This window comes from Protobothrops mucrosquamatus, unplaced genomic scaffold (genome assembly GCF_001527695.2).
Source record: "Protobothrops mucrosquamatus isolate PMUCROS unplaced genomic scaffold, P.Mucros_1.0 scaffold756, whole genome shotgun sequence".
NCBI lineage: Eukaryota > Metazoa > Chordata > Lepidosauria > Squamata > Viperidae > Protobothrops > Protobothrops mucrosquamatus.
In genome coordinates, this window is record NW_015387026.1 from 313,098 (window position 1) to 340,642 (window position 27,545).

General features: G+C 44.6%; 1 protein-coding gene across 1 annotated transcript; it reads right to left on the bottom strand.

The window, feature by feature from the left end:
* Window positions 1-3,214: 3,214 nt before the first annotated feature.
* Window positions 3,215-27,520, bottom strand: CEACAM5 (carcinoembryonic antigen related cell adhesion molecule 5). The gene is made up of 12 exons (XM_029284600.1): window positions 27,511-27,520; window positions 26,560-26,817; window positions 25,598-25,623; window positions 25,022-25,181; window positions 21,602-21,853; window positions 14,230-14,502; window positions 13,554-13,814; window positions 9,009-9,132; window positions 7,965-8,017; window positions 6,168-6,196; window positions 4,453-4,512; window positions 3,215-3,337 (listed from the first exon to the last, which is right to left on the bottom strand). Exons 1-12 carry the CDS (start codon window positions 27,518-27,520, stop codon window positions 3,215-3,217), a joined length of 1,629 nt encoding a protein of 542 aa, XP_029140433.1.
* Between the last annotated feature and the right edge of the window lie 25 nt (window positions 27,521-27,545).

A 27,545-nucleotide genomic window follows, 5' to 3' on the forward strand; every position in this document is an offset into this window, starting at 1 on the left:
GGCATGGAAGCCAATTGGGTGACTTTGGGCTAGTCTCTCCCTCTCAGCCCAACCTACCTCACAGGGTTGTTGTGGGGAAAATAGAAGGAAGGAGGTGTGTTGGATATGTTCACCGCCTTGAATTATTTGTAAAAATAATAAAGACAGGAAAGAAATAAAGAAATAAAATGTGCAAAGATCACCAACATTCTGTGTACCGCACTGACTGCAGAGAAACTGCTTAATTATATACTGCAGGATAATTATGGAGTGCTGTATTGAAGTGTTTAGGTATGTAAGGAGTTACTGTTATCTGAAAGAACAGTGGCCTTTTAAATAACCCTGTCAAAACTTGTGCCTGCTGAATGTTTAGGACTGTCTCCAATCACCCACCCATCCTGAAATATTTGTGAGTTACCAAGTTGAACACAAGCCAATATATACACGTGAACATTTCTGGTCACTTGGTAACCTGAGATAACATTGTCAGCCCCACAACTGTTTTCCTGCAGCCTCTCCATGCATGCAATCCAAAGAGAGAAAGAGACCAGAAAGGCTATGAATTTTGGGAATGGGATTCCCTGCCCCCTGCCAGCACTGATGTGGTTACCTAGTTGGGTAATGAAATGTCTGCAAGAAAACTACCAAGCTCAGAGAGCACCAAGGACTCCACAGTAGTCCCCATCCTCCTTCTCCTCTTCCTCCTCCTCCTCCTCCTCCACCTCCTCCTCTCCACAAACCTTACTCCCTTCTAGCATTGATGATGTTACCTAGTTGGGTAATGAAACGTCTGCAAGAAAACTACCAAGCTCAGAGAGCACCAAGGACCCCACAGTAGTCTTCCTCCTCCTCCTCCTCCTCCTCCTCCTCCTCCTCCTCCCTGCAAACCCCATTCCCCTCTAGCACTGATGCTGTTACCTAGTTGGCTATAGAAATGTCTGCAAGAAAACCACCAAGCTCAGAGAGCACCAAGGACCCCTCATTTCAACCCCAAGCTATAAGTATTCTCCTTTATTGCCCCCACCCCCCAACATCTGGAAGGCAACAAATTGAACAGTTGTTAGTCCCCGCCACAGAGAGCAATTCTGATTTTTTTAAAAAAAGGGCTAATGATATACAGACTCGCCTCTTTTCTCCTGTTTTAATTTTTTTTATTTAAATTAAAAGCAATATCCAGACACATCCATTGAAAATCGGCTTAAAAACCACTCCGAAACAACCCGCCAAGCCAAATACAACAATTAACACGAGGTCTCTGGATGGAGTTCCTTCGTCGATTCTGCTGTTTCCAGAAAGAAAGAAAAAGAAAAAAAAAAACAACAGGATGACAGACGGTTTAATGTGGAGACGGGGCAACGTAAATGCAACGTCCTTATTCCAAAACACTGCGCCATTGTCCTCTCGCCCCAAAGCTTAGTGTGATCACAGGCTGTGAAGCCACACCCAGCAATTAGTTGTGAGGCTCAGGTTGTACGAGATGCTATCGCACCGTGTAGGGATAAATTGGCATTTTTTGGCCAAAGGAAAGGAACAGGGAAGGGGGAGGGGGGAGTGGAGGCCCTGAACTGGCTATCCTAACCCCAAGCAGTGGATATTAAAAAATAAAAATTTTCTCCTCTCCTGCTGCAGACTTAAATGGAGACAAGACAGACTGGCTAATTCTAACGCAGGCAAGCTGGGTAAATTATTAAGACAGTTGGGTGGTGTTTTTTTTTGCAAAGTGAGGAGACACCCTTGGCCAAACACACACACACACACACACACACACACACACACACACACACACACACACTCCATGCTTGGATGCTTTCAATGAAGCAGGCTTCCTTTCTGCCCAGCTCAAGCATTTTTCTGGAGCTAATCTAGCATTTGGGCCCTGTATTTACAATTCTTGTACATTGGCAGTTCATTTTATTTAAAAGCTGCTTTTCCTTGTAGCCGGTCCATCTGAAGAGCTGGGACCGGCCCGAAGAGATGGTCTTTTTCCAGAAAGTACATCCAAAGCTCTGGAACTGTCAATCAACCCAAAGACATTTTCATCCGGTGCTCAAGAATTAATGCAAAACCTCGCTGGGAAGGCTAAATTTTGTTTCTTTTCCTTCCCTCCTGCCCACGAAATGCCAGTTTGCTGGACAAAAAAAACCCAACAACAACTGGGAAAAGTTATTTTTCAAACAGGAACCTCACTGTTTAGCCTCGCTCGTGTCACTATCTGGCTCCTGGTCGTTCTTCCTTTGCTTCTGTCTTCTAGTTAGTGTGGCTGATCTGGAGAAAACAAGAACAGGCTCCAGAAGGCAGATCACAATGCCCTTTGTGGCCACCACTTTCCCGCTACAACCTTGAGGAACAGCATCCCATGTCTACCTATTGATTAGAGTAAAAATGCAAAGGGATATTTGAGGCTCTAGAACAGGGATAGTCAACCTTGGTTCTTTTATGACTCGTGGACTTCAACTCCCAGAATTCCTGAGCCAGCCATGCTGAGGGGAAAAGGAGAGGTTTCCAAGCTGAGCCATGCTGGCTCAGGTATTCTGGGAGTTGAAGTCCACGAGTCCTAAAAGAGCCAAGGTTGCCTACCCCTGATCTAGAAGCTGCCGGAATCTGGCTGGAAAAAAATCAGCTCCTCTGGCTTCTGAAAAACAGCGTGGACCAACAGCACGTCACGTGCTTTTCTGAGAAACGAGACCTTTTTATTCTTATTATTATTATTATTTTTCACGTGGCACGAAAAGCCCACGAGGGTAAGGGAGCCACAGCTGGCTGACAACACCAATCTCAAATTGCAAAAACAAAAGAAGGACCGTTTGGCACACTCCGGAATCACAGCGAGGACGAGAATGGGAGGGAAGGCAGGGAATGAAAATACAAGCTCTTGTTTTTGCTTCCTGCCCCGTTTGGTGGATGGAGCAGCCACCCCGTTTCCACAAGCAGAAGTCTCAACATGATAAAACGTACGCTGGGTCTCCCACGAGGCTGCCAACCCTGTTATTACATCCTGAAGAGAAACTCCACTGTCGTTGCGGTTTTGCATCCAACTTGAGAGGCCGGAACGGCATCTGGACAGTAATTGATCACGTTGGAAGGGATTTCTTACCCCTCCTTTTTGGAGAAAATCAATTTATCTTCCTTCTTCCCCCAGAAAAGCTCGCCATCAAAATCCAGCCGAGAGAGGAAGGAAGCAGAAGGGGGTTAAATAACACCGCCGTCCCCCCAACAAACAAGGATGAATCCACAATCATTTTTTCTTGATTTCAGAATAAATGATACCGCTGTCCAAAGGCTGGGGGGATTTGGAGAGTGGTTGAGAAGTGTTTTTGGGGTTGAAAGCTAGTGTTGAATATTGTACGTCTTCTTCACCCTGCAAAAGAGGAAGGGGAAGAGACGGAGAGATTAGAACACAGAACACAGAACGATAGGGGCCTTGGGGTGGAAATCTGTGCGGAATTAGCCCCTTCCCTGCTTCGTCAGCTCTTCACGAAGGAAGAAACGGGGAAACAGAAATAGCAGCAATGACACAAAAACACACGTCTTTGGAGACAGATACCAAACCAAGGCATGCCAACATTAGTTCAGCATTTCACAGCACGCCTGTGAATTATTCGGAAAGCACGGGAAGTCCATTGTGAAATATGCAAAAGAAATAATTTAATTTGCCAAGCTATTATTCAAAGCTTTTCTATTTTAATTATTTTTTGCATCTTGCCCGTTTCCTCTAGAGTGGGGGTCCCCAACCTTGGCAACTTTAAGACCTGTGGACTTCAACTCCCAGAATTCCCCAGCCAGCATGGCTGGCTGGGGAATTCTGGGAGTTGAAGTCCACAAGTCTTCAAGTTGCCCAAGGTTGGGGACTCCCGCTCTAGAGGGATTATGGACTCTGCTAGTTTAACTCTTAGGCATGCATGATCACTCCCAGTAGTTGTGCCCAGTTAAAGGCACCGGAGCACATCCGTGAAGAGAAGGTGGCAACTCTTCCTGCATTTGAAGAGGCCGAGAAAAATGACTCTAGAAGTATCTGTATAGTTACCTAATCTGTTTTTTTTTCTTTCTTTTTCAACAGTTTTGGAAATTCTCTCATTATCGGCAAGGATTTTATTTCACAACTGAATCTGGTTTTCTTCATACTCTTCCTGGATCTCAGTGGCAAGTAACGGACTCTATTATAGAAATTATTAACTTACCCAAACTTACCCAAGGGGGATTCTGATTGTCTGAACTGGGACTATACTTTACTTACCTTGGGGATAGCCGCTCAAGTCCCCGAGTCTTTAGAATCCATTTATTTATTTATTTATATTTAAACTTCTATGCCGCCCTTCTCCCCAGAGGGACTCAGGGCGGCTCACAGCATGTTAAAAAACAACACAAAAAAAACATTTCCCCTATAAAACCAATTAAAAAGCAAATATATTAATAGCTGTGTCATATTTAAAATCTTTGAAAATTTTTAAAAATTATTCCCTATTTAAAATTCACNGGTTGAGAAGTGTTTTTGGGGTTGAAAGCTAGTGTTGAATATTGTACGTCTTCTTCACCCTGCAAAAGAGGAAGGGGAAGAGACGGAGAGATTAGAACACAGAACACAGAACGATAGGGGCCTTGGGGTGGAAATCTGTGCGGAATTAGCCCCTTCCCTGCTTCGTCAGCTCTTCACGAAGGAAGAAACGGGGAAACAGGAATAGCAGCAATGACACAAAAACACACGTCTTTGGAGACAGATACCAAACCAAGGCATGCCAACATTAATTAGTTCAGCGTTTCACAGCACGCCTGTGAATTATTCGGAAAGCACGGGAAGTCCATTGTGAAATATGCAAAAGAAATAATTTAATTTGCCAAGCTATTATTCAAAGCTTTTCTATTTTAATTATTTTTTTGCATCTTGCCCGTTTCCTCTAGAGCGGGGGTCCCCAACCTTGGCAACTTTAAGACCTGTGGACTTCAACTCCCAGAATTCCCCAGCCAGCATGGCTGGCTGGGGAATTCTGGGAGTTGAAGTCCACAAGTCTTAAAGTTGCCCAAGCTTGGGGACTCCCGCTCTAGAGGGATTATGGACTCTGCTAGTTTAACTTTTAGGCATGCATGATCACTCCCAGTAGTTGTGCCCAGTTAAAGGCACCGGAGCACATCCGTGAAGAGAAGGTGGCAACTCTTCCTGCATTTGAAGAGGCCGAGAAAAATGACTCTAGAAGTATCTGTATAGTTACCTAATCTGTTTTTTTTTTCTTTCTTTTTCAACAGTTTTGGAAATTCTCTCATTATCGGCAAGGATTTTATTTCACAACTGAATCTGGTTTTCTTCATACTCTTCCTGGATCTCAGTGGCAAGTAACGGACTCTATTATAGAAATTATTAACTTACCCAAACTTACCCAAGGGGGATTCTGATTGTCTGAACTGGGACTATACTTTACTTACCTTGGGGATAGCCGCTCAAGTCCCCGAGTCTTTAGAATCCATTAAGGTCAGGGCATAATTGGTATTAATGATTAAATAATAATAATGACAAAAGTATGGTGCACCTTAGCAGCAACTTGGTCTACAGGATACAGCAAGTTCTTATTTGGGTTTTGTTTTTATTTTTTTAGTTTTCAAATAATCTGGAGATACGTACAGGTAGTCCTTGACTTAATGACCATAACCGGGACTAGACTTTCAGTCTTAAGTAATTGCCGTCATAAGTTGAATCAGGCCGGATTTTATGATAATTTTTACGATGGTCGTTAAGCAGTTAAGCAAACCGTGTGGTTGTTAAATGAATCCAGTTTCCCCAATGGATATGATCATGTGAATACAGGACACGGCCACGGGTCGTAAATGCAAGCTGGTTGCCAAGATTACTGAATTGGGATCACATGACCACAAGGGTGATACATAACGGTCGTAAGTGTGAGTACAGGTCGTAAGCAACTTTTTCCAAGGCCGTCGTAACTTCGAACCATCGTTAAGCAAACGGTTATAAGTCGGGGACTACCTATACGACGGCTTGCCCAAATCTGTAGAACAAACTGCCACGAAGGAAAGGTGGAATTAATGAAATATAGTGGGTCCATCCTTAAGCAGGCCGTTCGTCTCTCCCAACATTGAACACGGATTCTAAAATCTGGCCCCAATTTTCCATTTTCCTAACTTGACTTTCTTTCCACCTCGGAATCTGGACATGTTAGAAATTATAAATATTCCATTCTTACCGGTTTGGACTTGATTTCAGTGGCCTGGTCTGAAATGACAGAGATAGACAGGACACAGAGAGAGAGAAAAAAAATCAGGGAACTGGAACAATCAAAACTGCATCCGTGCCCCTAAGAATCACACACAAACATGGAAAGCCTCCCCCCTTTCCAGGTAACTTGCAAACAAATGTCTGAAAACACACACGCTGGCAGGGAAGTCCCTCCTGATTTAAGAGGCGTGGCACGGCATGGAGAAAACGGCACGTTTCTTCTCTCCATGCCAAGGTTATCTCCAACTCAATTCGTTATTTTTCTAGATTTTTTTATGTCCAACTAAAGGCCAGGGAAGGAAGAACCAAGATGGCTCAAGTCTCTTCTGGTGGAGTTCTTGGTGCTCTCTAAGCTTGGTGGTTTGTGTGTGGAGTTGGGTCATGAAACAAGAAGACCACCAAGCTCAGAGAGCATCAAGCAGTCCATAAGTCCATATTTCAACCCTGAGCTACGGAGAGATTCGCTTGTGTTGAATTGTCCCAAAGGTGCTATTGTAAGAGACAATTGGACTTCCTTGTTTTTCTTTGAAGACCTTTCGCTTCTCATCCAAGAAGCCTCTCCAGCTCTGACTGGATGGTGGGGAATTCTTCCAAGTCTTCCAAGAAAGTCCAGTTGCCTCTTGGAAAAACACCTATGGGACAACCACGACCTGGAGGACTGAGAATCTCCATAGACATTTAGCTAGGCTTATGTTGAATGTTACTTCCGTATGAAACTCTTAAAAGAACTTGGGGAATGTCCAGATCCATGGAAGACCATCGTTGGCTTGATAAAAGGGACTGGAGACTTCTAGGATGGAACTTTCTCGCGTCTCCCATTGTTCAACCCACCTACCTTCCCTTCCTACCTGAGTCAAGCTCCAGAGCATTCAAGCCAATGCGGGGGTGGACAAAGTACTGGGAGGTCAACAGCTTCCCCCACATGCGTTCTTCATGCTTGTACCCATGTAGCAGAAGCTCCACAGACATGAAGGACCACTTCTCCAAATGACCCTCCTGCCCAATCTCACCACCTCTGGTGAGCTGTGGAGTTCCCCCCCCCCATTAAAACTGTCATGTAGTATAACAGCAGAAATCCCAGATGATTCAGGCTTTGGGAGGGGTGTGTGTGAGAGAAGATGGAGAATCACAGAACAATGGGAGAAGAAGAGAGATGAATCCCAACAAAAGCAGGAGCTTCCTTTTTTCCCCCCAGGAACCAAGAACAAGGTCAGGGAAGATTCTCCAAGGGGGCCGTTAGAAACAGGAGGCAGAGCAGCTAGGAAAAGGTCCTCCCAAGAGCATGCAGGAATTTCCCAGGATGCATTTGGTCTGTGGATGGAGACACCTGCTCTCCTACGCTCTGACTCTACAAGCAGTGTTTCTCAACCACTGACGTTTTAAGAGGCATGGACTCCAACTCCCAGAATGACCCAGTCATGCAAGGATTTCCCAGAATGCATTTCAGCTGCGGACGGATATTCTCTGGGTCTAGAGCATTGTTTCTCAACCTTAGCCATTTTAAGGTGTGTGGACGTCAACGCCCAGAATTCCCCAGCCAGCCTGGGTGGCTGGGGAATTCTGGGAGTTGAAGTCCACACACCTTAAAATGGCTAAGGTTGAGTAACAATGCTCTAAAGAGTGCAGAAAATCTCCTCCACCTTTTCTCCAGCTTTCGAGAGGCTCCCCTAAACCGCGAGGCAGTGTGTTAGTAGTGAGGGAGACCGTATCACAAATACAGGCATGCATCACACAGGTCCGGCCCAGCCCAAGGGCTGATACTTACTGTGGCCGGGTGCTGAGGGTATGTTTCCATTGGACGTGTGCTGTTCCGTTTTCCTAAATAAATAGCAGACACGTGTGACCTCCAAATGAAGAAGGGATCCGTTTCCCGACAACAGCCAGCGAATTCTTTGGGGTCTTGCACTACTAACTCCCCCATTCTTAGAAATTCAACCCTGGATCAGGTGACCCTGGGACACTGCAACCGTCATAAGTATGATTTCAGTTGCCAAGTGTCTGAATTTTGATCACGTGATCACAGGGATGCTGCAACGGCCATAAGTGTGAAAAATGGTCATAAGTCACTTTTTTCAGTGCCGGTGTAACTTTGAACGGTCACTAAACGACCTTCGACCCTTTTTAATTTGACCTTCAACCCTTTCCTCCCCAGTTAGGATCTTTCAAATATTATAATTACAAATAATATAATCAAAATGATTGATAAACTACGATGCAAACTGCCCTCCCCCCCAAATCCAATGTCTTAACGTCTTCTAATAGTTAAGACATTAACTTCAGTCTTTCCCAAAGATGAACTGGGACTATAACTCCCAGTATCCCCAGCCAGCACACCTGTTGGCTCATCCATGGGGATTATAGCTCACGTACCTGGAAGGCCTCGGAAATTGAAAGATTGATGTGTCCAGCTGAGGTTAATTTGCTCTTCTGCCCATTGTGCTCCAGTCTATCAGAATTATTAGATTCAGCAATGGGCACTGAATCTAATCCCACATCTACAGGGATACTGGGATGTGGATACCTGCTCTGTTCCTTAGTGGATCCCATTTTGAATCTAGTAAGCCTGGTTAGAGCTGGTGTGCCTGCCAATTGGCCCCTTAAGAGCTGCCAAAAGATTGTACCAGGATAGATTCTGATCCAAGGTGAAGAGAGAGGAAAGAACACAACCGTTGGGGAGAACGGTGCCAACAGCCCCTTAAAGTGCAAGTGCAAAGTCAAAGGAAACCAGGTACCCAGAGCAGGAAGGACCTAGAGAAAGTCAAGAAAATGAGGCACCCAACTGGGAACGCCGATTCGGTGGGAGACTTACCAACAGGAAACCTTGGTACACAGGAAGTACACAACGACCACACAAAGCAACACTCCGGCCACAGAACCAATCGTCGCCCCAGCAATGGCTCCAGGAGACATACGGGACTGTATCGAACTCTCTCCTGTCAGAGAAGACATGTGAAGGTTGGATAGCACATAGCCATGGACCTCTTGATTTTGTTGAATAAATCAATGGGGGAAGGGCAGGTAGATTTCAGTGGAAGTCCTACTCTATGCCTGGTATCTTCTGAATGTGGAACTGGGAGTTTAGCACAATGACAGAGTTGGAAGGGACCTTGGAGGCCCTCAAATCTAACCCCCTGCTCAAGCAGGAGACCCTAGACCATTTCAGATGAATGGTTGTCCAATCTCTTCTTAAAAACCTCCAGTGATGGAGCACCTACAACTTCTGGAGGCAAGTCGTTCCACTGGTTAGTTGTTCTCACTGTCAGCAAAATCTCAGTGGAGCTGACATCTTGAAGAGCCATCTGAAGAACAGACATTTCTCTAGTACTCTACAGTGTTTCCCAAGCTGGCCATTTTTAGGAGTATGGACTTCAACGGCCAGAATTCCTATCAGTGGCCATGCTGGCACTGGAATTCTGACCAAGATTGGGAGAGGATCCTATCAAAAGGATAAGAAAGGATAATACCAAAAGCTTTGGATGCTGATACAACCCCATGTACCCAAAACAGCTTGTCACCTCCACTTTCCACACCTGAATTAGCTTCTGAACACTGGCACACAAGTTGTGACACTGCAGGAGATAATGTGAGAATGATAGTTTTTGCCATACTCGCTCAAAACAATCCCAATGAACATTTTGGTAAGGAGAAGGAGGAGAAGGAATTCCATAACTACCTTATATAAAAGTTTACTGTCATGCTAGATTCTCAAGTTCTTATCAATTGGTAGTGCTAAAACAACACAATAAAGATTTCCATGGTGCAAGTGAAAAAGCATTTGTATATCCATATACTACTAGTAGTATAGTATTTACTATACTATACTAGTATAGTAGTATATCCATATACTACTAAAACTCTCTTTCCTGTAACCTTTAACTGGGCAAAATGGTGCATCACAGGACAAAACATTTTGAACCAAGCTACCTTCAATAAACTAACTTACAGAATGCATCCCAAATCTGGAACCCATGATTCCCATGGTATTAAAACTTATATTTCATAATGTAAAATGATCGCCAAACAATTTATGACTAAATGTAGAAGGAGTGGCAGAATCAAGGGCTGGAGTCAAGCGAGGAATCAGCTTAGACATCTCTACGCAGCAACAGATGGACTAATTCAATCTCTCTTGAATTCCTTTCCCCCCTACCTAATATTAAGAATATTCCTGTGTATAAGCTTCTTTAGCAAAACTTCAGTTTAATTGGGCCTTCCAATATGGATCTGGTCTTTCACGCCTGACCCGTAATAACGTCATAAAACCTTTCCTGGGCGGATGCGTGTCTGTGCTATACAATTCAACGTGAGCTCTTTTCCAGGCAAATACATCTTTGAACGTATCACAACTTTTCCAGTGAAGGATGCCCATCAAAAGTTCTGTCGCAGTTGAAGATTTTGAGGAACCTGGCGAAGAAATGTCTCTGAAAGGATAAACAGCAGGTTGTGGGTTGTCTAGTCTCTTTTAACATTATCCCCACAACCACAGTCTTGTGAAGGAGGTTTGGCTAAGAGAGGAAATGGCCCAAAATTGCCTACCAAGTAATAATAGTAGTAAAATAAAGTTGGAAGGGACCTTGAAGGTCATCTAGTCCAACCCCCTGCTCAGGCAGGAAACCCTATACCATTTCGGACAAATGGTTGTCCTGTTTCTTTTTAAAAACTTCCAGTGTTGGAGCATTTACCCCTTCTAGAGGCAGGTTGTTCCACTGGTTAATTGTTCTCACTGTCAGGAAGTTTCTCCTTAGTTCTAGGTTGCTTCTCTCCTTGATTAGTTTCCACCCGTTGCTTCTTGTCCTGCCTTCAGGCGCTTTGGAGAATAGCTTGACTCCCTCTTCTTTGGGGCAGCCCCTGAGATATTGGAACACTGCTATCCTGTCCCCCCTCGTCCTTCTCTTCGTTAAACTAGACATACCCAATTCCTGCAACCGTTCCTTATATGCTTTAGCCTCCAGTCCCCTGATCATCTTTGTTGCTCTTCTCTGTACTCTTTCTAGAGTCTCAACATCTTTTTTACATCACGGTGACCAAAACTGGATGCAGTATTCCAAGTGTGGCCTTACCAAGCCCTTGTAAAGTGGTATTAACACTTCACGTGATCTTGATTCTATCCCTCTGTTAATGCAGCCTAGCCCCGTATTGGCCTTTTTGGCAGCTGCAGCACACTGCTGGCTCCTATTTAGGTGATTGTCCACAAGGACTCCAAGGTCCCTCTCACAGTTACTACTATTGAGCAAGGTGCCACCTATGCTGACCCTGGGACACTGTGACCGTCATAAATATGAATCAGTTGCCAAGCATCTGAATGTAAATCACAAGACCCTGGAGATGCTGCAACATTCCAGCTGATCGGCGCTTCTTCTGGGCTCAGCAGAAGCACCAGGATCAGTGCCGAGCTCCAGCTGGAGCCTGGTGCTGATCCTGGCGCTTCCGCTGAGCCCTGACAGCCCTGCAGCTCCAGCCATCTCTCGCTCAGGCTTGTGCGGTGCTGCCACCGGTTCAGCTCATTCTCCTCCCCCGCTACCACTTTTCTAGGACAGTCGCGTACCACCTGCCAGGTGCCAATGTACCACAAGTGGTACCCTTACCACTGGTTGGAAAGCCCTGGACTAGAAGACCTCCAAGATCCTTTCAAGCCCTAGGATTCTATGATTCTATCCCCTCTACCACTACCACCACTGTGGTTCCTGATAGCCCAATTCTCAAAGGCACGGCAAGGTTGACCAACTCACCAAATACGTATGCAATATAGGAGGTATTATACACAAAAGGCACTTTTCTAATACCTTCTCAACCAACATTCTCCGTGACAAACACACCACAAACCACCTATGTACACTCCAGTCCAAAACATTAGTAATCCATGGCACAAAAACCTATTTTGGGAGAAAGTGGCTCAAATATTTTATTCAGCGGCAAAGATAAAGGCTTCGATTGATACTCCCAACGCCCCGCAGAGAATTAGAAGGTTAGTTTTTTTCTATGTTGCAAGGTGTGTGGGATGACACAGCAGCCTTGTGAGTCAAAAACTACCTGTTATTTACTTAGCTTTTCTTATCTGTTCTTCTTTACTTTAACTAGCCTGCCGAGGTTGGCAAAGAGAAATGAAAAATGCTTAGCTCTCCCACTGTTTTGTTCCATTGCTGCATCTGGAATTTCCGACAATTTTTCCTATCAGGGCGCTGAATATTTGTGCTCTCTGCTTATCCCCCAAATGCGGTTTCTTGTCCACTGGGAAAGTCTGAAGGGCAAAGCGTGAATGCAGTGCCATGAAGTGAAGTGTAAGGAACAAAAATAATGCATCAATAGAACCGCAATAAAAAAATAATGCATCAATAATAAATCAATTAAAAAAATAGAACCGCAATAAAGAAACCACATACATTACAGGAGGGGCTTGCTAGCACCATTTCCAATTAATATATATATATATATATTTAAAAAAAACTATATCATTTTTTAAAGTCTTCCTGCCTTTTTACTGGATTGAAAATTGTTAGATGGAAAAGGCCCCACCCAATTCTTCCAGATTTATTTTTTTTTAGCACCAGAGACTCTCCTGACTCTCCTCTTACAATACATTGCAGCAATTCAAACATGCTGAGCTTAAAGGAGGGGAAAGATTGAGGAACAAATAAAGCAAAATATAAAAAGCATGTCATACCAATATAAAATTAATTCCATCCTAAAACCTGCTCTTAAATCTAGACCAGTGTTTCTCAACCTTTAAGCTGTGCACACTTTAACTCCCAGAATTCTCCAGCCATCATGGCTGGCTGGAGAATTCTGGGAGTTGGAAGTCCCCAAAGCTTAAAGTGGCCCAGGTTGAAAAATATTAACGTAGACCAGGGGTAGTCAACCTTGGCTCTTTCATGACTCGTGGACTTCAATTCCCAGAATTCCTGGGCCAACATGGCTCAGCATGGAAACCTCTCCCTTTCCCCTCAGCATGGCTGGCTCAGGAATTCTGGGAGTTGAAGTCCACGAGTCATAAAAGAGCCAAGGTTGACTACCCCTGACGTAGACCATACAGAAACGTGTGGCTCCCATCTTCAGACTATAAACACATTTTATTAACGGATTTTCTTTGCTGCGCCCTGCACTCCACACCAAAGGATCGGTTCTTGCAGATGTTTGTACTGTGCTCAGTTCACTCTAGTGTAATCTGGAACGATACGGAATAAAAACCAGGATCCACACCTCCCCTTGGCATCAGGCTTGTTATACTATCCTTTTCGGGATAGCCTCCAGCCCCAAATCATCTGACCCAAGAGGAAACTCGGATGAGTCACAAATGGGGAGGAACCAGAAAGGACCATGGACGGGTGGTCAATTCCAAGAAATTGGGACTTCTCACCTGTCAATTTCACATAGACAGAGGTCGAAGTAGTATGGCTGGTGAAGGGGTTCCTAGCCTGGCAGGTGTAATTGCCTTCATCTTCCCAGTCCTTCAAGTGGACATTGAGAGTGTCCTCCGTCCCATTCTTGACCGTGTTATTGAAGAACCACTCAAACGTCGCCGGAGGCACAGATTCCGCAGAACAGAGAAGAACCAATTCGGAACCCAGGCGCTGCTCTATGGTTCCTGACTGGTTCAGCTGAGCAGACGTGGGCCCGTCTAGAAAGGAAAGGAGGTAGAATCAGGGCAAAGGGTGGGTGGAAGAGAAGGAGGCCCAGCTGGTAAGCAGGGGGAACGTACCCCCACCCCACAAATCAGTCAGATTATTAGGGCCCCCCTGGGGTCAGAAAAGGGGCTTATCACGAGCCAGGGTTCGGTTCCAAGCATGAGCTTTGGTGGTGGGGCTCCATCTCAGGACCCCAGAAGGTTGCCTCAAGTCTCTGCAGAGGTCCTTCTCTCCTTGCAAGGTCTTCTTCCGTTGTCTTCCAAGAGGATTTGGAGGAAGAGGGCTCCTCTCCTTCTACAACTAAGGATCCCAATATTTTTCATTTTGGAGATGGGTAAGAAAACTCTGGTGGCCATATGTCCACCACAAAGCAGGAAGAAAGGCCCCGTCAAAGGGGAGATTACTTACATGCCAGTGTAAGTATACTGGGGTTGCTTTGGACGGTGCTGAAAAGATTCCGGGCCGTACAAGTATAGCTCCCTGCATCTGATTGTTGGAATTTAACCAGTGTGAGGGTTCGGTTTTCATGGTCAAATTCTACATTGCTCCGTAAAGGTTTACTGTCCTTGGACCAGGTGACGTTGACTGTGGAGCTGCTGGAGGTTGTACAGTTCAGCGTGATACGTTCATTCTCAGCCACAAGAGATTGCGAAGGCGACAGGATTGGCTTTGAGAGGTTTTCTGCACACAAAACACAACAAGGGTCATCTAGGATTCTAGGGGGGGTACTTACGCCTTCCGATACTTGGCTATCCGGCAAGGTCACCATCTAGGATCGTCAAGAGTTGGGACGTTTTGAGAGCTCTCTTTGGAGAAGCTTACAAAAGACTCAGGGGCCACAAAAGATGGGTGGGTTACTTTACCCCCCCTCCAAGTCAACATGGCTGACGGACCACGTCGGGGAGATGGTGAGCACCAACAACGTTCTGCTAAGACGTTCCTACAAGAATCCTAGATTTGGGTCCGCTTCTACAGAACGAGCAAGCCGTACGCCAGGTTGGGTTGGGTTGGGTTGGGTTGAGGATAATTCCTGCTGCCCGCTTTGAAACTGACAATGAAGTGGAATCATTAAGCACGAGCTTTCAGAAAACGGGATTATAATGGTTTCTTTCCTTCACTTCAACCGAACGGGATGGGCATTCTCTTATAGTAGTTACAAGGAGCCTGGTTCCTTTTCTTGATAAGGGCGAGGAGAGCCAAGGATTGAGGAAGGATGCTGGACATTTTTTTAAAAAAAAATTATTTTAACGTGAAACAGGACACGGAGGAGCGCCATTCTTGGGGGTCCCGCTGGCCCCCAGCCTTGCAGAACCTCTCGTTCTCTGAACCTGCTTCATTGGCCACAGGCATCCAGAGGGTGGCAGCAGGTCAAAAACGTGTGTGTGTGTGTGTGTGTTGTGTGTGTGTGTGTGTGTGTGTTAGGCAACCCCCTTTGGGATTTGGACAGCTACTGGAAGAGCTGTCACAAAATGGCTGCTGCTGGCAGTTGCAAGACACCTCCCCCCTCCCCGTCAATCCGAAAGGCTACATTTAAAAAAAAACCAGTTTACCTCTCAGCTTTTCAGGTAGTCCTCGACTTACGACAGCTGAGCCCAAAATTTCGGTTGCTAAGTGAGACACTTGTGAAGTGAGCCTTGCCCCATCTGACAACCTTTCTCGCCGTGCTGAACGAAAGCGAATTTGCCGCACTTGTTAAGGGAATCTGCCTTCCCCTTTAAATTGGTTCGCCAGAAGGTTACAAAAAGGGGATCACTCGATCCCAAGGATCCTGGGACGGTCATAAATACGAGTCATTCGCCATGCGTCTGAATTTTGATCTTGTGACCGTGGGGATCCCGTAACGATCATAAGTGTGCAAAACGGCCATAAGTTGCTTTTTTCAGGGCCGTTGTGACTTTGAACGGTCACTAAATGAACGGTTGTAAGCCGAGGACTATCTGTATTTCTCGCTAGTCTTCTTCAGAAAATAGTGAGCTGCAGCTTAAAATGCATCATTGTGAATGCCCAGTGAAGCTGGCCATGCAACAACACAACCTCCCATCTATTGATTTGGCAGACCCAACCACTCCACTGGGCTTTGCACACAGTCCTCGATTTACGTCCAACAATTGGGACCAGAATTTCTGTTGCTAAGCTAAGCGGTTGTTAAATGAGCTCTCTGCTACTGGCCTTTTGCCCCTTTTCAGTCTTAAGAGTTCAGGCTGCACATTTTATTGAGAATTTTAAAAATCTAAAAGAAAGCTTTTTTTTTTTTTAAAAAAAATCTAGTTTATTCTCTTTGCCCATGTCCTGCTATCTAACTTTTGCTGGATGTTTCATTTGTTTAGAAAAAAAAACGATCCAGAGACTATTTTGCAACTGGGAGGAGACAATGGAAGACATAAATAATAATTACGTGGCTCTTGTTTTCTCGAAGAGCTGAACAGATTCAAAACAATCGTAAAAGAAAGAAAGAATGAGAGAAAGAAAAGCAATACATAACAGGCCACGGGTACTATTTACAAGGGGAGGGAGGGAATCCTCTTTTTACAGAATTTCCCTGCACGGAAAACACATCCAGGTATTTTTTTTTTCTTCAAACAGCAGCTATACTTTTAGTGCCTCATTTTTTTAAAATAACAATTTTGGCATCAGAGTATTTTCCATGAGCTGGTTCCTACGATCAGTACAGTGTATTGCCAACGTGGACTGCTGCCAATGTAAAAGGGCATAATATCAGTCGAAAATTTTTAAAAAGGAGGGCAATTAAACACAGTGGCTTCCATCCAGACATGTCTGCATTAGCCAGGATGCTCCCAGGTGGCTGCAGAAACCATCGCGCTATGCCATATTTCAGTAATTAAATTTCAGGAGTCCAATGAAGAAGGGGGAAAAAAAAAAACCACCCAAGAAAGCAAAATAATAATAATAAATTGCAGCGTTGGCTACAATATTATTTAGGATGCCTTATTTTGCTGGTGTGTTATGTCTTTTTTTCATTTTAGGACACTGGGATAGTGTGAGGCACTGATGAACGACTGGAGCAGATCAACCTCAAAGCAAAGAAACCGTTTATAAATTCCAGGAAAGAAAGAGAGCACCCAAACCCCTGGAGAAATTAACTTTTGCAGATCACCGCTTTCATTAGCTTCTTCCCTTTTGGCCTAATTTGCTGTTTAGCTTCTCTTGCCAAGAAGCCACCTCACAAAGTCCTAGAAGGCACGTTAGAAGATCAGCAGGGACAATAGAAAGCATCACACATAGATCGGTCTGGTGAAAACCTCCCAAAGGCTGGTGGGAACCAGAATCTGGCGGTGGACAGCAGGTAAAAAATATGTTTCTTGGACCACTTAGATCCTGTGGTCCATTACCTTGGCAACTAGCCACAAGGGCCGTTCTTTTAGGCTGCTGGAGGTGCTTGTACAAATTGTTTTATTATCAGGGCTCTGCAGAATATCAGCTTTTAACTCTCTCCCTTTGGGGCAATCTGAATTCTCCGCCAACCTCTGCTTCCCACCCACGTTTTCGTCCTGATCCACGTCTCTCCAATTCCTCTAAATTTTAGACAGATAATCCTTGACTTATGACCACAACCGAGCCCAATTTTTCTCTTGCTGAGTGAGACGCTTGTTAAGTGCATTTCGCCCCATTTTACGACCTTCGCTGCCACAGTTGTTAAGCGAATCACTGCAGTGGTTAGGTTGGTAATCTGGCTTCCCCATTGACTTTGCTTGACAGAAGGTCGCAAAAGGGGATCACGTGCCCCCCCCGGGACAAGGCGACCGTCATAAATGTGAGTCGGTGGCCAAGCGTCGGAATTTTGATCATGTGACCTGGAGATGCTGCAATGGCCGTGTGAAAAATGGGCATAAGTCATTTTTTTCAGGGCCGTTTTAGCTTTGAACGGTCACTAAATAAATTTGTTGTAAGTCGAGGGTTAGCTGTACAATTCTTTCAGATGTGTATAAGAATTACAGATCCATAACTCTTACGCTTTTAAAGCTTTTGTAAGAGAAGAAGTCCAGATAGATTGGCGTAAACGGCCCAGTAGACTTCCTAAATGATTGGAATCCCACACACAAAAAAATTCAACTCCAAAAGCTTAGTTCCTTAGCCAGTGTTTTCTTTTATCAATTTGATATTTTTAAATCGGACTACATTATTTATTTATCTCATTTTCTGTCAGGTTATCCTGAAGAAATTCACACCTATACAGGTAGTTCCTTAGTTCCTTAGCCAGTATTTTCTTTTATCAATTTGATATTTTTAAATTGGACTACATTATTTATTTATCTCATTTTCTGTCAGGTTATCCTGAAGAAATTCACACCTGTACAGGTAGAAAATTTCAGCAGGAAACTTACGGCCTCATGTAAAAAAATTCTTCAGGATCCAAACTTTGCAGGAGACAAAATAGAAGATGAAGCAACCAAATAAGCTGACCCAGTTGACGGCTAAACTGTTGTTTCACAAAGGAATCTGGTGGCCGAAATTGCTTCCTCATGCAAATATCAAAGGTGGGACTGACTGATTGTTTCCTCTCTATTTTTCCGACAGCTCTATCACCTTCCATCTCTGTTCCAAAGCAGCCTAGCATTTGAGCTCCAATATCTTCTCTTGAAATAGCAACTCCATATCTTATTTTGGGGTTTTGCTTGGTTAAAAAAAATTGTAATCACTTTGCACGTTTTTAGTCAGGCCCTTCTCTACTTCTACTGTCTGAAATTTTTCAGGGACGCATAGACCTAGGATCCAACTGCCTGATCTGGAGGCCTCTTTTATTATTTTTGTCCAATTCCATATTTCTAGCCATGTCTGGTAATGTTCCTTCTGGATGGGAATTCATAGGGTGGAACATCTACCAGCTAATCAGAATTTAACAGAATAATAGAGTTGGAAGGGACCTTGGAGGTCTTCTAGTCCAACCCCCTGCTCAGGCAGGAAACTCTATATCATTTCAGACAAATGGTTGTCCAATCTCTTCTTCAAAACCTCCAGTGATGGAGCACCCACAACTTCTGGACGGAAGTTGTTCTACTAATTGTTCTCACTGTCAGGAAATTTCTCCTTAGTTCCTGGTTGCTTCTCTCCTTGATTAGTTTCCATCCATTGTTTCTTGTCCTGCCTCCAGGTGTTTGGAGAATAGGTTGACTATTAATGTGAAGTTATTACCCTACGACAGTAATTTTGAAATGGATAAAAACAAATTCATATGCGTGTCTTTTTGGAACAGCATCTTACCTTTATTCATTCTTTTGAGTACTTTTCAGAACTAAGACTAATAGAAAAAAAATCGTCTGACGCAACCTTCAGAATTGTTCTATTTATTACAGATAAAACTTTCTAAAGATGAAGTGATGAGCAGGACTCGGTCCTAATGACTGTCTTTCTAATGTTATGGGAGTTTGCAATAAAAAATAATGTTGGGCAATCGCAATGACAAAATTAGACATTTTCTCCATCAGAGAAATGAACAGTGTGGGAAAAGGAAGAAGACACCACCACATGAATGGTCTTTTAAACTCCCTCAATATGGTTTAAGGATGACCAAAAGGACACACACAAAAGAGAGAGAAATTACAACACGGTATACACTGACAATTCAGAATGAAGAAAGGCAACAATACTGGAGAAGTTTGAAGCGACAGGAGACAAGTGAATTTCTAATGTCCATCGTACAAATTCCACAATTATCATCTTAAGAACGACAGCGAAAGGCGGTAAACTGTCAAACCTTGGAAGGAAACAGTAAACGGTTGCATCAAAACTAAAATCCAGTTACAGGACACAAGAAGGTATCTTAGGAAAAACAGTCACGAACAGAAACCATACGAGGAGTTGGCTAAAACAATGAGATTCCGTGGGGGGGAGGGGAAATGAAAAAAAATTCTCCAGGACTTTTGACTTTTGAAGATTCCGTTGCAAGGCAAATGATTTAAATCCAGCCCAGTCACGTGGGATCGTTTGGGGACAGAACCCCTGTCAACATACCCAAAAGAGTCGTAGGTGAAGGAGAAGAAGCTGTCAAGGAGACAAGAATACCCAAACATGTACAATAAATAGAACAGAAGGCGAAAAAGAGATGTTCAGGGACTGGGTGTCAACCGTCCCATTTGGCACATTCAACGAAAGAAATTCCCGGCTCTTTGGGTTAACCAAGAGTGTAGCTTTATTGAAAAATCCATCAGTTCTGGGATTTTCCCCGTGAAAATCCACATAGGTAACTCCCTTTTCCCTCCGGGCCACCCAGAGTTCAGTGTTCACCCATCGAGTTTAGTTCTTTTGCTTNGCGGCGGGGGTGGGGCGGCGGCCAGGGAGGAACAGCCAAAATGCCCCCTCGGCTTATGCGCGGGTCACCAATTTTTCCCAGTTCTCTGTGGGAAAATCGGTCCCTCGGCTTATACTCGGGTCGACTTATACTCGAGTATATACGGTACTTTTCAGAACTAAGACTAATAGAAAAAAAATCGTCTGACGCAACCTTCAGAATTATTCTATTTATTACAGATAAAACTTTCTAAAGATGAAGTGATTAGCAGGACTCGGTCCTAATGACTGTCTTTCTAATGTTATGGGAGTTTGCAATAAAATAATGTTGGGCAATCGCAATGACAAAATTAGACATTTTCTCCATCAGAGAAATGAACAGTGTGGGAAAAGGAAGAAGACACCACCACATGAATGGTTTTTTAAACACCCTCAACATGGTTTAAGGATGACCAAAAGGACCCACAAAAAAGAGAGAGAAATTACAACACGGTATACACAGACAATTCAGAATGAAGAAAGGCAACAATACTGGAGAAGTTTGAAGCGACAGGAGACAAGTGAATTTCTAATGTCCATCGTACAAATTCCACAATTATCATCTTAAGAACGACAGCGAAAGGCGGTAAACTGTCAAACCTTGGAAGGAAACAGTAAACAGTTGCATCAAAACTGAAATCCAGTTACAGGACACAAGAAGGTATCTTAGGAAAAACAGTCACGAACAGAAACCATACGAGGAGTTGGCTAAAACAATGAGATTTTGTGGGGGGGAGGGGAAATGAAAAAAAATTCTCCAGGACTTTTGACTTTTGAAGATTCCGTTGCAAGGCAAACGATTTAAATCCAGCCCAGTCACGTGGGATCGTTTGGGGACAGAACCCCTGTCAACATACCCAAAAGAGTCGTAGGTGAAGGAGAAGAAGCTGTCAAGGAGACAAGAATACCCAAACATGTACAATAAATAGAACGGAAGGCGAAAAAGAGATGTTCGGGGACTGGGTGTCAACCGTCCCATTTGGCACATTCAACGAAAGAAATTCCCGGCTCTTTGGGTTAACCAAGAGTGTAGCTTTATTGAAAAATCCATCAGTTCTGGGATTTTCCCCGTGAAAATCCACATAGGTAACTCCCTTTTCCCTCCGGGCCACCCAGAGTTCAGTGTTCACCCATCGAGTTTAGTTCTTTTGCTTTGGGAAAAGCTGCCCGCTTTGATCAAAACATTCTTCCTCACTCGGCCTTGTTAGATAACATCTCTCCAGCAACAGACGGCTCGCTTGCATTCCATAGCCTCCTCCACCTTTAGGAAATCACCACCCTCCTCCCATCAATGTTTCAAGCGAAAGCAAGGTACAGGCTACTACCGGTATGGAGTCGAGTCAGATTTGACACTGGGTTTGTATGATTCCAGACAAGTCCCACGGAGATAGGAGATGAGACAGGTGTATAAATTGCTAGCCTCGGAAAGATCACCCCCACTTAACAGAACTCATTTATGGAGACCAGAAGTCCATACAACCATGAATATACTCACCCAGGACACAGACAGGCTGGGCTTTAGACTGGGAGAGTTTGGCTTCGTTGTTGGAGGCCTCACATGTATAGGTCCCATTGTTGGCGGAAGACAAACGAAAGAGCCGATAGATCCCCCCTGAATGTGTAGCGTTCTTGAAGGACCATGTATAGTTGGCAGGTGGGTTGGAGTCAGCTTGACAGGAGAGGGTGAGATTGGAGCCTTCTGCATAAAACTGCCCACTGGGGCTGATGACTGGGGCATCAGGCCCATCTGGAGCAAATATAGGAGAGTTACAGGTTGAGGAAGGCCAGAGAACTTGGGGAGGAGGGTGTTCAGAAGCCACATTCGGTCAAAAAACTATGAGCTGGAACGACGCATGCCTGTGTCTTTGGTGTGGGGCCACAGAGTTATTCATGTGATAATATAGCAGGGCTCTCCAACCATGGCAACTTTAGGACTTGTGGACTTCAACTCCCAGAATTCCTCAGCCAGCATGGCTGGCTGAGGAATTCTGGGAGTTGAAGTCCACAAGTCCTAAAGTTACCAAGGTTGGAGATCCCCGTTATATAGGGAGGAGCTGCCCTCCAAAATTGAGTTTGTCCTTCATATCCAGGAGCTATTTAGTTCGGCAGCCTAAAGGCAAGTAGTCCTCAACTTACGAACACCACTCGGACCGGTATTTCCATTTGTGGTGGTTAAATGAGTCACATTCGATTTTGCCACATTTTTCGCCATAGTTGTCAAGCAAATCAACCGCAGTTGTTAAGTGCATCGTGCAGTCACTAAGCGAAACCAGCTTCCCCATTGACTTCATTTTTCAGAAGCTGGCTTGGGTGGTCGCAAATGGCAAACATTTGTGATCCCAGGATGCTACGGCTATTGTTCATACATGCCAGTGGCCAAGCACCCCTCAACTGTGGGGATGTTGTGACGATTCTAACTGCGAGGACCGATCGCTTTTTCCCCCAGTGCTCTTGCAACTTCGCACGGTTGCTAAACAAATCGTCGTAAGTCGAGGACTATCTGCAATCTTCCGGCAGCCTTAGAGGAGGCCCCATTATCCATTTATCTCAGCTTCATGCCTACTAAGAGTTCAGGAGCCCAAATTCTTTTTACCAAGAAAAGGAAAGAAGGTAGAAGAAATCTAATTTGACTTTTTTATCATTCATCTTTGGGGCCGACTAATTTACATAGTTTAACATTCTCAGGGTGCCTAGGGACCCCCCCTTGGGATACACCCTGGCCAGAGAGAGAAGCAAAACAGTGAAACTAACATGGACAGCTAGGCCAGCTAGCTAGCTAGAAGGGTGTGTGTGTGTGTGGGGTCCAATCCCCATTTTACGTCATGCTAGTTTCATCAGCCTGGTGTTACTTTCTCAAGTTACAGATGGCCTTGTAAGCCAACACCTCCCCCCCCACCAAAGCCTTAAACTGCGTTTCGAGAATAATAAGCCCAGGTGGGCCATTGAAGAAACTGGAAAATGAAACTGCCCTTTAAATATGCAAAAGAAACAATTACTTCTTCTGGTTCTTTGGGTGCGGTTTGTAAGCAGCGGTTTGGAGAAGAGACTGGTGTAAAACAAGAAGAAATGAGGGGTTTCCCCCCCCCTAAAATAATATTTTGGCAAGGTAGCTACCCGTTTCATGTAGCAAGGAGTCGTAGTATTCAGGAAGTTACAAAAGGAGTACAGACTTCCTCACAATGTTGTAAAATGTGGCTTGCTTACAACAAGGACTCAAATTTCATCAATTGACATGTCTACTTAAAGGAAGAAACAAAAAAAAATCCCCTTTGAACAGAGACGGTGTCTGTGCGGTGGAGAAATAATTGATGGAACATGTTATTCTCTATATGGCTGTAGGAGAGGACCAGGCAAAACTTGAAGGTGGGGTCAAATGCATCATTACTTTGGAATCTTTACGCTCCCACAAGTTATTTGCTTTGAACATTAGTAGATCAGATTCCTGTGTATAAGTAGCATGTAATAAACTCGAAGGGCGTTGAACTCAGCTCCTGTTCCTGGTTACATGTCCTGACAATTGTCATCTCCCCACAGAGGCTCACCAGGAATTATTATTTCCACTCTGTACTAAATATCCTGCTCATCCTGGTTTGTTTTAACTACCAAATGTTACGATCGGATCAATCCAACTTTGTTTCCTTGACCACAGCCAAGTACTGTTCTACAGGCTGCGCAGTACACCTTAGCACAGGTAGTCCTTGACTTATGACCACAGCTGAGCCCAAAGTCTCTGTTGTTAAGTGAGACATTTGTTAAGCAAATTTTGCCCCACTTTACGACCTTTCTTGCCTCAGATGCTAAGTGAATCACTGCAGTTGATAAATTAGTAACCTGGTTAAGTGAATCTGGCTTCCCCATTGACTTTGCTTGTCAGAAGCTCGCAAAGGGGGAGTCAGATGACCGTAGGACACAGAAAGGGTCATAAACATGAGTCAGTTGCCAAGCATCTGAGTTTTGATCCCATGATCATGGGGATGCTGCAAAGGTCGTAACTATGAAAAAGGGTGGGGGGAAAAATCACATTTTTCAGTGCCGTTGTAAGTTTGAACAGTCACTGGACCAACAGTTGTAAGTTGAGGACTCTCTAGAGCAGACATGTCAAACACAAAGCCTGGGGGCCGGATGCAGCCCGCAAAGTGGTTTCATGTGGCCCGCGAAGCCATCCTGGAAACAGTGAGGGAACGGCCCCCACTGCCTTGGTCCCGGCCCAGGCTGGCCGGGAGCCAATGTACAATTTTGTGGTGGCCATTTATGCTGAAACGCATTCAGTCTTAGCTCCACAAGGCCGTCCAGAAACAGCGAGGAACCAGGAGAACCTTGAGCAGCAGCCTTGAGGAAGTGGGGCTGGGCTTGGTGCCGTGGGTACTCAAGGGCCAGGCTGGGCATTTAACCTCTGCTGCCCAGGGCTCCGGGCAGCCCGCACCACCAACCCCCCCCCCCCGCATGGCCTGAGAGGAGCAGTGAGGCTCCTCCAGTGGACCATGCCTTGGCACTTGCCCCGGTCCAACCCCCTTCTGCCAGAGACCCCCAGATCTGTCCCACTCCTGCCTAGGCCCCCACAGGGACCCTTGACGCAAACAATGTAGAGCTGGCCACACCCACTCCATCCATGCCCACCCAGTAGGCCGCACCTACCCTGGCCACACCCACCCGGCCCCCTGAGGGCAAGCACAATGCTGATGTGGCCCTCAATGAACTTGAGTTTGACACCCTTGCTCTAGAGTGTGTATGTGTAGCAAGAGGGAGAATATTGACCGAAGCAAGTGAAGGCACTCAAAGCACTCGGAATGGATCTGTTCAACGTCACTCATCCATCCCCCCTTTTAGAAGTTAGACTCTTATACAAGCTTGCTGGGAAGCTCCTTCCCCAAATCTCTGAATCTCTACAATCCCTCCATGGCAAAAGCAGACTTACAGAAGACATTCAGAGTGTAGTTGGCGGAGTTGTTAGAAAAACTGTTAATCGCACGGCAAGTGTAGACGCCCGAGTCCTGGCGACTTGTCCGACTCAAGCTAAGGTTTTGACCATCGCTGCTTAAAGTAATGTGGCCTCCAGCCTCCAGCTTCTGGTTCCCCTTAAGCCAAACATAGGAAACATTAAAGCCTGAGGCTGTACAGCTGAGATAGGTTGTGCTATTCTCCACAATCTTGCCAGGGTCACTGATGGAGATATGATTGATGGCCTCTGTGGGGGAGGGAGAGAGAGAGAGAAAAAAAGGGGGAAGTCATTGTTATTTGAGTCAAACGTCTGACGTAACTGGGGCCTCTTCTCCGTGGTTGATTGATTCAGGACTTCAAGATCTAATCTTGAATTTCCATCCAGAAGGGGTTGTGCAGTCAGCTCGGTGGCTCTATGCGTTTAGGATACGTTGGTCAACCAGGTGGTTGTAGCCGTGAGATACGAAGCCATGTTTACAGAGCAAAAAAGATGGGAGAACTTTGATATGTGTCAATTGTCTTACCCTGGACTGCAAGATTTTATCAAAAATACCTCAAATGTTCCATAGAGGACGATGGCTAAAATGGGAAGTTGGGAAAAACCGAGGCCAACATTAGGTTCAACTGAAAATTTAGCAATTAAAAAAAAAAAGGAAGTATAAGGTTTATGTTTTCAGGAACAATATTATCTGTTGCTTCACTGGAAAACAATAAAGGGTTCGTGAACCACTTCTGAGACATTCAACAACCACCAAGGAGAAAACTGGTGGAGATAAACCTCAAAAAATGAGGCAACTTTGAGGCAGATAAATAAATGGAAGAAAAGAATATCAAAACACTTATAGAATCAGGGTGAATATCAGTGGATGGCCTTGAATTCCTAGCCAGAAACTGGCCGGTTGGAACCATTCAGTGCCAAAGATGTAAACAAAACAGGGATAAAGAGAGAGTACACGAAAAAGAAGAAAGACTAACAAAAATTGCACAACTGTTTTAACTATTGGGGTTCTCACACTGCGAGGGAAGAAAATACAAGGTCACAGTATTGGAAAACACAAGACAAACAACTCAGTTTGACTGACTTATCAGAACTGGCTCAAAATAAGCCCGTTTCTGAACTGCAGGGACCATAAAGGAGAAGCTTTGATGGTGAAAAGTTGAAGGGACAACATGTAAGGATCTCATTTCTGCTGGAATGACGTTCAGCCCTTAGAGGAATCAGATGGAATCTAGTCTACCAAAGATCATAGTTATTGAAGAAGGAAAGGAATCAAAACAAAAGAGGAACAATCTGTTGAAGTAGTCATGGTAAGGTCCCAGAATGGAGTACCATGATAGGAAAACTCAAACAAAAATGCACGAACGTTCAAAATCAAATCCATGCAGAGCTCTGAAAAGGATGTTTCAAGATGACAGGAAGCCAAGACAGAATCACACCAAAAAGACACCCAGAGAAATCACCCACAGCAAATCTTTCAAAAGATTTGAGTAAGCTTGGCCATCCAAGCTACTCACCCCGAACGTTGATCTCCAGTACGGTGTCATTCGAAAGTCCACTTTCAACATTGGTAACTTTACAAGTATAGTTTCCAGCGCTCTTCAGAGTAAGACGCTGGACCAGGTGAGAATTGTTCTGATGTTCCAGAAGCTGCCCGTTAAGATACCAATAAAAGTTTGCAGGTGGATTAGAGATGGCAGAGCAGGAGAGGTTGAGAGTGGAATGCTCGTGGTAAACCTGTTGTAGGGGGCTGATTACGGGGCACTCAGGCCCGTCTGGAGCAAACACAGGAAAGTCGTATATTGAAAAAGCTACTTAGAAAACTACCAGTGCTATTATGGCATTATGTCTGAAAACGGGATGGGACAACGCACTGCAACCGTGGGACAAACCCGCTGCGCGACAATTCAGCAGATGCAAAAGTTAAATTAATTTCGACGGACCCATGGCCAATGATAATAAAGAAAATCAATCCATAAATAAAAGAGCTACAATAATTTAGATGAAAACGTGGTCACCAATAATAAAAGTACCGGATGAAATGATTAATACAGCCCTGAATTGTCTCGCAGTGAGTTGTCCTAGGCCCGTCTGAAAATACAATCCTACATTTTTGGTGTAACCGCACACTGGCTCCAGAGGGAGAAATCCCAGGGAGTGGAAGACCAAGGGGATATCTGAATAAAACCTAAGAACAACAATAACCTCTTAAAATGTTACTTGGCTCAGTTTTCTGAGTTGTCTTTTATTCCTTGCTCGTTTTTCAAGCTCAAAGCTTTAATTCAAGCTAATTCCAAGCTCAATGAAGAGGCTGGTTGCTTTTGAGTTTTTTTTTAGCATCCATTTGAGGAGCAAAGAGCTGGTAAGATGGTCCTTTGAGACAGGCTAGGCTGAAGGAGAATGAATAGCCTAAAATCAGCTGGCTGGTTTTCATGGCTAAGGTGACACTTGAACTCACGATCTCTTACTTTCTAGCATGGTGCTTTAACCACTAGACAAGAGG